The sequence below is a fragment of the Ctenocephalides felis genome, unplaced genomic scaffold (genome assembly GCF_003426905.1).
Source record: "Ctenocephalides felis isolate EL2017-DRISC unplaced genomic scaffold, ASM342690v1 CF-g0.4_SCAFFOLD_03571, whole genome shotgun sequence".
NCBI lineage: Eukaryota > Metazoa > Arthropoda > Insecta > Siphonaptera > Pulicidae > Ctenocephalides > Ctenocephalides felis.
The window spans coordinates 33,524,507-33,537,161 of record NW_020539725.1 but is presented as its reverse complement, the minus strand read 5'-3'; the positions used below and the strand labels follow the sequence as shown (position 1 = coordinate 33,537,161).

Below are 12,655 nucleotides of genomic sequence, written 5' to 3'. Positions count from 1 at the left end.
ATCTTGTGATACATAACGCCCAACACAAATTTATGAAAAATGTATGAGAATATTTGTGTCGGTTTTCTGCGACAATATATATTATTGTGCATAATTTATTTATGAACATCTGTGCTTTTCTTATAAAATGTGTCAACGCCGTAATAAATTTCTTTTCAAAAAGATAAAAAATGGTAATGCTATAATTTTATTACTTGGATTTCGCAGATGGTAACAAAATTGTACGTTGAAACACAAAGGTACAAAATTTACAATAGATAAATTTAAATTTAAATTGACAATATTTTTTCTATATCTACAAAAAATACATTGTTCTAATAAATATAAAAATCAGATAAATGCGAGTGATTGGCTAATTCATAAATAATTAATTTGTAAGTTAATACCAAAAATTGCGGTTAAAATTATCACAATAACTTGATATTTGTGATTTATGATTGTCCAAATCAGCGGTGTTGTGCTAATTTTTTTTTACCGGAACACTAAAATTAAAGAACCGGTTCTCGTGTTTGTTCCGGACTCCGGTTCACTGTTCGAAAAAACAAGCCGGTTTGTTTCGGTTCATTGTTTATTCTTTTTAATATAATTATATGAAGGACGCTAGAAATCTATTGGAAAATAAATAAACAATTTTGGAAAATAATATTGTTTTTTACCAGAACATAATTTACCCTTGTATTTGTTTTAAAAAAAACTAGCACGTATTTACATTTCTTGATATCAATTTAATTTTTCATGAAAAAAAGCGTGATAGGCAAAATTCAACTTAATTATCCGGAGTGAACAAGATAGAATTGTACTAGAAATTTATATATATAAATATATATATATATATATATATATATATATACAGTGCCGGTCCTGGGGTCCTCAGTGCCCGCATGCCATTATTTTTCTAGCGACCCCCCTCCCCCCATTATTTTAACTTTTTTAACAGTTCATCATCAAAATTATACAAAAATTTACATTCATCTATACTTTTTAATAATTCCGTGTTTAGTACACAAAAAATTAGATATATGTAAACTAAAAGCGCAAAATTACATTGATTTTAAAATTATTTACAAGATCGGGGCAATTCGCGGGTGCTCATAATAAAATTTTTGTGTCTTCTATATTTTTAAATTTTTATTTTCAATCCAAACTTTTCAACACATCCGAAAATTTCAATATGTTATTTATTGCTTGTAAGAATATTCTTAAATTTTTAATTATTTCTAACACATGCGTAATATTCATATTTGGGTTTTGAAATCAGAGATCACTGGTTCTTAACAGTGGTGTTGTGCTAATATTTTTTTTGCCGGAACGCTAAAATTGGAAAACCGGTTTCCATGTTTGTTCCGGTTCCGTTCGAAAAGGAAAGAAAGAAAAATCATTTCAAAATCCATTTTGTGCACATATATGTATGTTTATTACAATAATAGAAACGTTTAATAAAAATTAGTTAAATTATATGGTTTATAAAATTCACTTATTAAACGACGTTCCGGCGCGTTCCGGCTCGACAACACCACTGGTTCATAATGTTTTCGTTATTTAAAATATCCAAAATTGTAACGTAAACTTCTCCTAATTGATATCGTAAGGGACGAGTTGTATGTATTTATTTTGCCATTTGTTGTTCTAAAGTGAAATTTTTAACGTATTTTAAAAATATTTTCCATATATTAGTAAAAGATGCAAAAAAGTATATGTTTCTTGAATGATATTGAAAAAACTATATTATAAATTTTATATCCAAATCTCGTTTTGGCGCCCCCTAAGGCGTGCGCCCGCATTTTTTGCATGCATTGCATTCGAAGTAGGACCGGCCCTGTATATATATTGCATAACTGCAATAAAAAACATAATATCTTTTCCTATCGGAAAGTTAAATAGACTGCATTTGTTGACTGTAAAGTTATTGTTTCCAATAAAAGTTACTAATATAAAATAGCACGAAAGTCCGCTGCGAAACATCGTCATTCTTATTCTGTCCTAAGCCAACAAGATTCCGTTCCAAGTTCGATTTTGCATAAAAGTGCCATGGACACAAAACAGCAGCATCGGTAATGCGGATTCAATCAAGCGAGAATGCGCATATTCTCTATGGTCGAAAGTTCAAAAGAGGAAAAGCTCTAAAACTTCGGTCGCGGACCAAGATTGGCTATTGTCATTTTATTTTTATTCCGCTTTGGGAATTCACAGAAGATTACATTTTAGTGCGTTTAACGCCCGCTTCGTACATAACACGATCGCAACTATTGCCAAGATATGTCAAAACACAAACGTCTCTAAGATAAACGACGAAATGGAATATTACAACGAGTTGAACGACCAAATGGATTTTGATTTATGTGGAAAATTTAGAGCAATACGTATAATAAAACAAACTTATACCATAGGAACCAATAACTCTTTCAGATATCAATAAATAAATAGAATTTATTATTTTAGCTATAAAAATAATATGGTTTAATAAACCGTGTCGGTATATCTGATGATGAATTTTAATTTGAAAAGTAAAATGTATATTTATTGTAATTAATTAAATCAATTTCGGCCATAAACTTATTTGTAAATATGTAAATATGATACCATATATAATTCTTAACCTTATAGGACAAAGTTTATTTTAATGCATACATCTGCTCATAAAAGTGAACCCTTTAGCTTGCCTGACAAGTACTTGTGCAGGTTGAAATCGCCTAGCAATTTGATTTTTGCACTTCTTAATAAATAAATACAAGTGTACAAAAATTTGAAGTTCACAGGAACAAGTAATTTTTGGATTAATTTTACATTGTTTGCATTGCTAAATGATAATGTGCTTATTATACATAATACTTCCAACGATACACAACTTATACATAAGTACATACCTATACACAATGCTTCCGATATAAATATATGTAAAATTCCTGAATTGAATCTGTACTAAGTTGTTAACCGAGTTGTAGATACTTTTGCAAAGTGCTTTGAGGGCATTTCAGAAGTAAGTGTAAATACCAACATCGGAATACGAATCGTTTTAAAATCCAATGCTCGCATTTCAAAACGCATCTCGAAAGTTCCTTCTATAAGATCCGCATTGAGAAATATTTCAAAATTCCTAGGATATTTTTGAAAGTTTTCAACTTCCGAACTATTCCAAAACAAAATTATTGAGAAGAAATCTCATAGAATCCAAAGTTATGCAGTTTCGTTTGTGTTTGGTCCAGCCATAGCACAAAACTTGTTTATATTATTATACGATAGTACGAGGGAGCACCAGGAACGCTTGCTTATCATATCTGCATAGATGCTTTCAAGTCTTTTATAATGAAAACATAATGTAAATGTGAGAGAATCCAACAGATGTTCCTTCTATAAAGTTAAAGCTTATTTGCGGTTTAATATTTATGAAATTTGTAAAACATGCAGTAACTTCTAAAGTATTTCAAGTATTTTTAAAACACAATCAAATATTGAAATTAATAAACAAAGGCACTTGTTGATTTACCCCTATGTTTGCGCCAAATTCATAATTTGAAGTCGAGAGCAAAATATCTGGACAGAAAGACCAGCATATAACACGCCAGAAAATTCGAAGTCAATCTGAATAGTTTGAGACCAAAATAGAAAAAAATCAAATCAAATCAAGTATCGAATAAAAGCCACACGTCACAACCGAACCCAGCGTACATTTTTAAAAACAAATCATCGTTATGTCTGATCAAATAATCTACGCAGAAACTAATTGCTGGTAAGTAACTAACTAATGTTCAACTTACAGAAAAATAACAAACAAAGTGATCTTATTGTGCACAAGAAACAGTTAAAAGAAATCGAATACAATAATGGGAAAATGTTCGAACAAATATTTTAAGTCTTTCGCCCTTTAGGCCCTATGACAAAATCAGTATAGTTAACTGCTATGGCAATTGTCACTTTCGTACCCTGGTACACTCGTACCCAGTCTCCCCTACCTACCGAAGTCATAAGATTTTAAATTTTTTTATATTTGTTTTTTTATATTTTTTATAAATAGGTTTCATATAATACGTAAGTGTTTTTATTGTCCTTTACTATGAGTATTCCTGAATAATAAAATTAGATGAAAAACAACTGCAGAAATATATTGTAGAATAGAATATTAAAAAAAGTACCATATAATATGATATATGATGGAATCCATTTTTTCGTCGAATAAATATTAATTTTACCTTCGAGGGGAAAAAACTACCATTTAGAAATTTATAGTGAAATGCAAAACATTTGAAGGATATGGTTTTACGTGATCTTGTTGGTATATGAATTTTCCGAATCCGTATTTTTGGGTCGCCGCGGCTTTTTCCGCGCCTCGTACGTCGTATATTTTGTATCGTTTGCCATTGATACCGAAGTCAAAGTGACAAACGTTCACTACGTGAGGTAAGTAAGGAGACTCAACAAGCTACGTGTATAACATGAAACTACAGAATTTAGAAAAGGGTTTACCAAAACAATCTTAAATCCATTCCATTTTATATTAATAGATTGGCATACATGCATAAAGTCTTTATGCTTCGTCTCAGTTGAGCAATCACTGGACAATCAATGCTCTGATCGTAGACTTGTCCAAGTTGATAGTTCACTTTTTTTTTCTTTCTCCCGTATATGTCTCTAATTTTAATTTTTAATTTTAAATTAGTAGATAAAAAATATAATTAATAAAAACATTTTCACTCTATTTTTTTTACTCATTTTTGAGGCTCTTGCTCCTACCACTACTTTGTCATTCATTATTCTCATCTTCCTCAGAGAAACAACTACAATAGAATAAAATCGTTATTCTTTTTTGCATAAACATAAAGTTAAATCTGCATATAATTATGTTTATAAATGAATTAATATGAGTTTTATTTTTAAATATTTTATATAACCCTTACCATGACTAATAAAACACGTTCGACGCCACTATTTCATCTTGTATTTTAAATTCCGGGCGCGAGGAAAACAATACTACTGTCGTTTGCCGAACTAACTCTTCTTTTAGGTGATCAATTTTGTCTTGCAAAGTAGCGTACATTTACGTCGAACTACATTTATTGTGCCATTAATTCCCACGGAGTGAATACTAATATTTATTATTTTTTACCAATAAGTATATATTATCGAGATATTAATTTGTTATCGAGATAGGAACTGCAAAACAGGTTCCGACTAAATTTCAGTAAAAATTATACTTATAAGAGCCTATTAGTTCCAATTTTGTGAGAACTTGTGATCCGATGTTGCCCAGATCTGTAAAAATAATTGACTCATTTGATTGCTTATTTAAGTTAATATGAAAAAATTGTGCGAGGTATGATGATGTGCCAGCTTTAAATTACACGTTCTACTTTTTCTTGGAAAAAAATATTTCTTATTAAAATAAGTTAAATAGACTAGTACTCAGCTAGATTTTTTGAAAACAATTGAATTTTCCGTCATGTAAATTATATTTTTTATACTTTAAATTCTAATTTTGTACTTTTGTGATTTTCTATAAATTTTTAGTCTTTCTAAATTTCAAAATGGAGAAATGGGCAGATCAGGAGTATATTTTGCCTTGGGTAAGAATTCGTCCACAATATAATAAACTGATACTTTTATAAAAAAACAATTAATCAATATACTTAATATTATAACAGTTTCAAAACTGATTCATGTACGGCGGGAGGGTACATTAAATAATGTAAATACTTGTACTGTGAATTGGTCAAATATTTTGATATTACATATCAAGACATTCAAATAGACATAAATAAAATACTGAATAAGATTTTTTTTTCTATCTTACAATTTTATCCATTAACTTTTAATCTCAGCTTTTATTTCACTACTTGTCTTTAGTAAAAATAATATTTATATTATAACATTGTTAAAACAATAATTTTGTTCAAAAATTTATAATTTAATGATATTCGATATCCGTGGAGATTCATTATAAGTAAAAAAGTCATTAAACGCATAAGCCAGTAAACGCATAATTTTTAAATATATACTTTTGTCATTTTAATTTATTAGCCTTATGTACATAATTCATTCATATTGAGTTATCTGGTAGTATATTATATATCTGATAGTTCTCATTATTTTGTAACAATAATAATAATTTATTACATTTTTAGGACGTTGCAGTAGATGCTATTAGAAAGTCTCAAATAAAATCTACAAATGCCCAATCTCATATTGAGCATATGAGTAATATGAAATATGACTGCGATCTTAAAAATAGTAGAATTACTCAAATCATGTGCACTATTGGTAATTTATTTTCGTGGGATATTTTTTATGTATTTTTATTTTCATTTTAGATAATTTTAATTGCTAATTATAAATCTAATAAGGTCCCAACTCTGAAATGCCGCAACAAATTGAAACCATGTTAGAGCTTGGAATGACAATAGCTAGGATTAATATGGTGCACGGCGATTTAGAGCACCACAGACAAGTAAGAATCTAAAATAGGTTTAAATTAAATAAATTTATATTAAAAATTTTCTAACACTGAGATTTGTAAATTTTATTAACGAAAATCAAATTTTAGTTCACCAATAATAAAATACACCTAAGTCTGTTTTTACACGGTCTTTTTGTACACGGTTTTGATATAACACGGTTTAAAAATTGAATATTTTTAATTTTTTTACACGATTTTATTCCATTTAGCACGATTTGAAATTTTATGTACTTAAATTTTTTTGTCAAATTTAATTTTTGCGAAGAATGTTCATATCACAAAAAAGTATTTATGAAAGAAAAAAATCTGAAACCATCGATAGTATCGATAGTTTGCGAACACTAGCTTAAAGATTTAAGTAAATTCTCCTTTAGTGCGTACAAACAATTTTTACTGGTCAAAGCAAATGTGAATAGCACTAATTTAGGGGAATTATTATTAAAATAAACATGAATTCTTGTTCTTGAAAATTCTTGTTTTTCACTAATTTTAATAGGTGTTAGAGACTAGGACAAATCACCCATTTTTGTATAAGATTAATGTCTTTTTTACACGTTTTTTTTTTACACGGCTTCTTCTGGAACCAATCTCCGTGTAAAAACAGACTTAGGTGTAATATATTCATTTATTCATTTATTAGATTGGATCTAATTTTAAATCTTCAATTTTATCGAAATCATATAACATACTCTCGATTTGAAATTGTTCGTTCAAATTACTGTATCATGTTAAAATTATTTATAATTATTTTACATCCAGACGTTTAGTCAAAAAGCTTGCTTTCAAAAGAGAATAATCAAATTCTCTTAATTAAGAATAATTCAAATAAGAATAAGAATAGACGCAGACAATTGGAGAAAAAAATATTGTGTTATATCAATAATGAACTCTTTCAATGCGAATCTATCTAAGCCAATACATCAGCATGTTAATATTATAACTTCCTGATAGAATCATATTGTAACTTATATTCTTCCTATATTTTTTAGGAATTAAATTCACTAAGGATGTCTAACAACAATTACAGTACGCGGCAAGGGATGCTCATGACTCTGGGAATCGCAATAGAACCACGTGGCTCGGAAGTCAGAACGGGTCAACTTGCAAATGTAAACGTCTTATTAAAAATAAGAATTAGATATTTAATTCATTTATAATACTATAAATCTATTGATAAATCTAACCTCGCGCAGATCTTAGGTATTCATTGATTTGCTTAAACTTATTAACGACTGAAATTCTTTATTAGTTGTTGCCTCGTTTTGTAACTTTGGCATCGAAACTACTAAACTGAAATATTGTTAATAGTTTTAAATCTGGTTTTTGGTTATCATTTCTTCTCCATGCCCATCGATTAATACTTTTTGGTCTGAGCACAATTATATTTATATATAAAACTTAACTAGATTTAAGCTGAATTATGTGTCATTCTTATACATATTAGTAACTCATCAACTAGTATGTATAAGTTTATAAAAATCCATACGTTTTGACAGAAGTTCTAGCCTCCATTCATAACTAACCGAAAAGTTTCATTCTTATAATTAAAATTTGTTCATATATATGTATATACTGTAACTCCTTCTAGGATAGCAATTCTATTTTAGATTTGTTATTAAATAATATACAGTCCTGATTTTTTTTGTTTTTAGCACATGAACGCAGTTCCAATTGAGGAGGGTAGCTCGGTGCGCATTACCTGCGACCCTGCATTTTATGCCAGTTGCGGCAGTGACTTGATTTATTTAAGTTGTGAACATTTGCGAGAAACAGTTAAACCTGGCAATCGAATCGTGATTGATAATGGCGAAATTATTCTACGAGTTTTGGATATAGGTAATAAATTCGAGTAGTCAAGTACTAAATTTTGACCAGGTTACAAACCGGCTAATTAATACAGAAGTCACTCGATTTGTACGAATAATTTGATATTTGAAACATACTTTATTTGTGGTCCAATAGTTTAGTCAAATTGTTCTAAAATGGACTTTGTTAGAAAAAATATAATTTTATAATAATATAATTCCACACCGCAAATTATTTTAAAATTGCTGTATTTTCAGTCTCTGAAATTTTGAATAACTCTTCAAACTACACATATTTTCATCAAAACAAATATAGACAAGAATCTGCATTCAATATATAACTCAAAGATGATACTGATTGTGTAAATAATTTGAAGCTGTTATAGTAATCCCGATATGTTAAGCAATAAATTTTATTTAATTTGAATAATAATAGAAATATTTTAGAAACTATTTTAATTTCACATTGAGTAATTTTCAATTTTTAGTAGAGTAAGTTATTTCAGCCTTAATCGGTAGCTAATAGGTATCAATTAACATATTTTAAATAATTATCAAATGCTCTGCTAATGAATTTATTTGTATTTATCGATAGGCCCTACTGATATGACATGCAAAGTTCTATCCGGTGGTAATTTAGGAAACGATCGCAAGGTCACTTTGCCAGAAGTTCCAATTGAAACAACTACATTGTCCAACCAAACAAAGCTTGATCTACTCTTTGCGGTCAAATATGAAGTATGTTCTCTTGAGAATGAATTTTCTTACTAATAAGTTATTGAATTAGCTGAAATTATTTTCATATAAAAATGATTCTCATGCTTGACTATTTTTGTTTATTTTACGATTTTTAGGTGGATTTCGTAATAGTAAAGCGCGTAAGATTTGCAGATCAGATAAAACAGTATAGAGCTGAGCTGGGAGAAGAAGGTCAGTACATCCAAATGATTGCCAAGATCGAAACACTTCAAGGGTTAGAAAATTTAGAAGAAATTCTGGAAGAAGCTGATGCTATAATGTTCTCCAAGCACGACATGGCTACAGAGATGCCAGTAGAAAATGTGTGCCTGGCGCAAAAATACGTTCTTGGGCGTTGCATACTGGTACACAATAAATTCATAGATGATACTTATAAACACGAATTGCATATATTTTTTTTTACGTTCAGATCTCATTCATACTTAACACTAAACATACCATAACGGGTCAAATGACTCATTTTGAACTTTTGCATTGAAAATGCACGTATAATTTCATTGCGTTTGCACATTTGACTTCATGACTTTTTTTAAGTAATTAAAGAAGAGTTATAAACAATTTTTTTTTCTTGTTTTGTTTTGTTTATTCTGAATAATCCTTCTTGTATACCGATATCTACCACAATGGGAGAGAATTTTTTGATTTATGAGATTGTCGAGTCATATTTGTAGTCAGTAAGTTGCACATTCTTCTAAACACTGTTGCGCAAAGTAGTTCAACGAAAATAGCTCAGAATAATTTCAAGAAAATATCAAATTTTAGATTGAAAATAGCTTTTTATTGTTAGAAAAAGTGGCAGAAATTGAAAGTCTTGGTAAGTACCTTTTATTATTTACCCAGAAAAATGTCGAAGCAAACAAGACATTACAAGTTCTTAGAAGATATAAATAATATTGGCAAAGAGTTTTCAGAAATTAGTGAAGATGAATTTTCTGAAAATGAAGATATATTGGTTGAAAATAAAAATGAGTCTGATTCAACAGATACTGACGATGAAGAACAAAATGATAAACGTTTACCTGAAACTATTTCATATTACAATAAAACCAAATTTGGTGTAGACATTACCGATCAAATGGCGAGGAAATTTACTAAAAAAAATCCAAGTCTTGCAGATGGCCTCTCCAAGTTTTTTTCAATATCCTTGATTTAGCTGGCATAAATGACTGGATTTTGTACAAGCAAACGACAGGAGAAAATATCTCGCGAAAAGATTTTTTACTCAAGCTATCAGAAGAACTTGGCGCCGATTTTCGAGAAGTCCGTGAACAACCAAAACAAGAAACAAATACGAAAGTATCGTTGCCTAAGTCTACTACAGATGCTTATAAACTTATGAGATGTCAAATAAGATACTGTAAAGAAAACAAAACCAACAAAATTTGCTCTAAGTAAATGTAAAAAATATGTTTGCGGAAAATGTACAATGGACACAATTATATGTAAAAAATGCGATTAACTATGAATTTTTTTTTAATTTCTGCTTTTGTAATAGAAATGCTCAACATACTTTTTTGCTTAATTAATTTAATTTTTATTTTTATTTTCTTCCTAACATCCATATTTCATACATTCAAGCATGAAATATAGAGTCGGGTCATTTGACCCGCTATGGTAGAATTAGGTATATATTAAGTCTTGGTATGACTATAGTGTTAAAACAACATACCTGACTAATGTACGTACTCCATTTATCAGGCCTCCAAGCCTTGTGTCTGCGAGGTACATACAGCACATGCTGGTACAACCGTAACAGTAAGCAGCCGAGCCATAGCTGATGCTCACAGCACAATAATCGACGGCGCCGACTGCGTCATGTTGGCAGGAGAAACAGCATTAGGCAGCAATCCAATCAACAGCGTCCTATTATTGGACAAAGTTTGTAGGCAGTCCGAATTATCTGTTTGGCAGACCCAGATGTACGGAGACCGTAACGTCAGGGTAAGAATATTCAAAGAAATCTAAAATCAGTAAAAAATAATAATTAGTTTCGATATATATATTGTTAACTAGAATAAGCTTACCAATAGCTTAAGCAGACAAGTGATTTAGACCACCATTTCATTGAAATACAACAACCATCAAGCTCATCTAAATACCACAATATATTTAGTATGCAATAATTGCTTAGATAATTATATTCCCTTGATAATTGAATGTAAGTTTTTCTTTCGCTGAATAGGCTATTCCGCCAAATGGTCCAGCAGAATCAATTGCAATAGGCGCAGTAGAAACATCAATAAAATGCAATGCTCAAGCAATTATCGTGTTAACAACTTCTGGAAGATCAGCAAAGCTTCTATCACATTATGCACCTAGATGTCCGATTGTGGCTGTTACAAGACATGGAAGGGTGGCTAGACAACTGCAGTTATACAGAGGAGTAAAACCACTTCAGTACATTTGTGAGTTCATTAAATTTTGGAATCCTAAAAAGCCATCAAGTTTAACTCTAAAAATAATTAGATTACAAATTTAGTCAAACCATTTCTTTAGAATCACTAGAGTAGTGAAAAAACGTTTTCATCGTTTTTGCGAAAAATCCTGAACAGGTGAATATTTAAACTGTTCGAAAGATATCAGTTAGGAATAGGATTTGGTAAAAAAAAATAACAATTTTAAAAATGATTAAATTCCAATACCTAAATCGATTATTTGCACTTACCCTTACATCTAGTTTGATTTTGCTCTGGTCGTAAACATCGTTAATTTTTGATTATTTGGAATTTACCATTTTTTGAAATAGATATTAACGAAACCTTTTATCCAACAACACTTTCTTCGCAAATTTTTTTAAAGCATTAAGATTGGTTGGTCGACCATCTATAAATACTACTACTACATAATAAATATACACAAATGTTACGCTTAAACGACTTGTTGCAATTTCAATCATTTCTATGGACAAAGTTAAATATATTATTTTGTCAATAACATAAAGGTCTCAATAAAATATATTTAATCAGATGGTATGCTCGAAGATTGGATGAAAGACGTTAACATTCGATTACAATATGGGATAAGTTATGGAAAAGTTAGCGGATTCATTAGAGCTGGAGATGCAGTATTAATGGTTCATGGATGTAGACAAGGAGCAGGATTCACTAATACATTAAGAGTAGTTTATGCTTCAGAATATGACACTATACCTGCATAAAATTAAAACCAAAAAAGATATTTTAATGTAATTCAAATGTATTCTGTATATTTACATAATCTTATTATCGTGTGTCTCTATTTTATATATAAATATATCACATATTTCGGAATTACCAAAGGCGATATTTGAAGGATTTTAAAATTGGTTTTGGACGTTTCAGATATTAATATAACTTGAAGGACTTTTTTCTTATAAAAATGTATTTATAAGATATTATTATATTATTATTATAAATATTTTTCTAAATAAAGAAACTGTATAAAACATTATTTTAATTTACGCTGTAATCATTAGATATTATGTGTAAGTTATTACGATTTTTTTATAAACCGGACCTGAAAATTCCAAAATCAAATAAATGTTAATAATCTTAAACAAGTTTTCTCATATGAACTTTAAAATGTCATCTGCGTATAATTATTGTAAAACCAGACTTAGTGATGACTAAATTTGAATAGAGAAAGTTATACTTCAAAAATACTG

General features: G+C 29.5%; 1 protein-coding gene across 1 annotated transcript; it reads left to right on the top strand.

Annotated features, from left to right (window-relative positions):
- Positions 1–5,519: 5,519 nt before the first annotated feature.
- Positions 5,520–12,169, top strand: LOC113385932 (pyruvate kinase-like). Its single transcript, XM_026623753.1, has 10 exons — positions 5,520–5,558; positions 6,117–6,252; positions 6,336–6,439; positions 7,438–7,557; positions 8,101–8,284; positions 8,849–8,991; positions 9,108–9,356; positions 10,711–10,953; positions 11,195–11,417; positions 11,979–12,169. The coding sequence occupies exons 1-10, from the start codon at positions 5,520–5,522 to the stop codon at positions 12,167–12,169; spliced, it is 1,632 nt and encodes a 543-aa protein (XP_026479538.1).
- Positions 12,170–12,655: the final 486 nt, after the last annotated feature.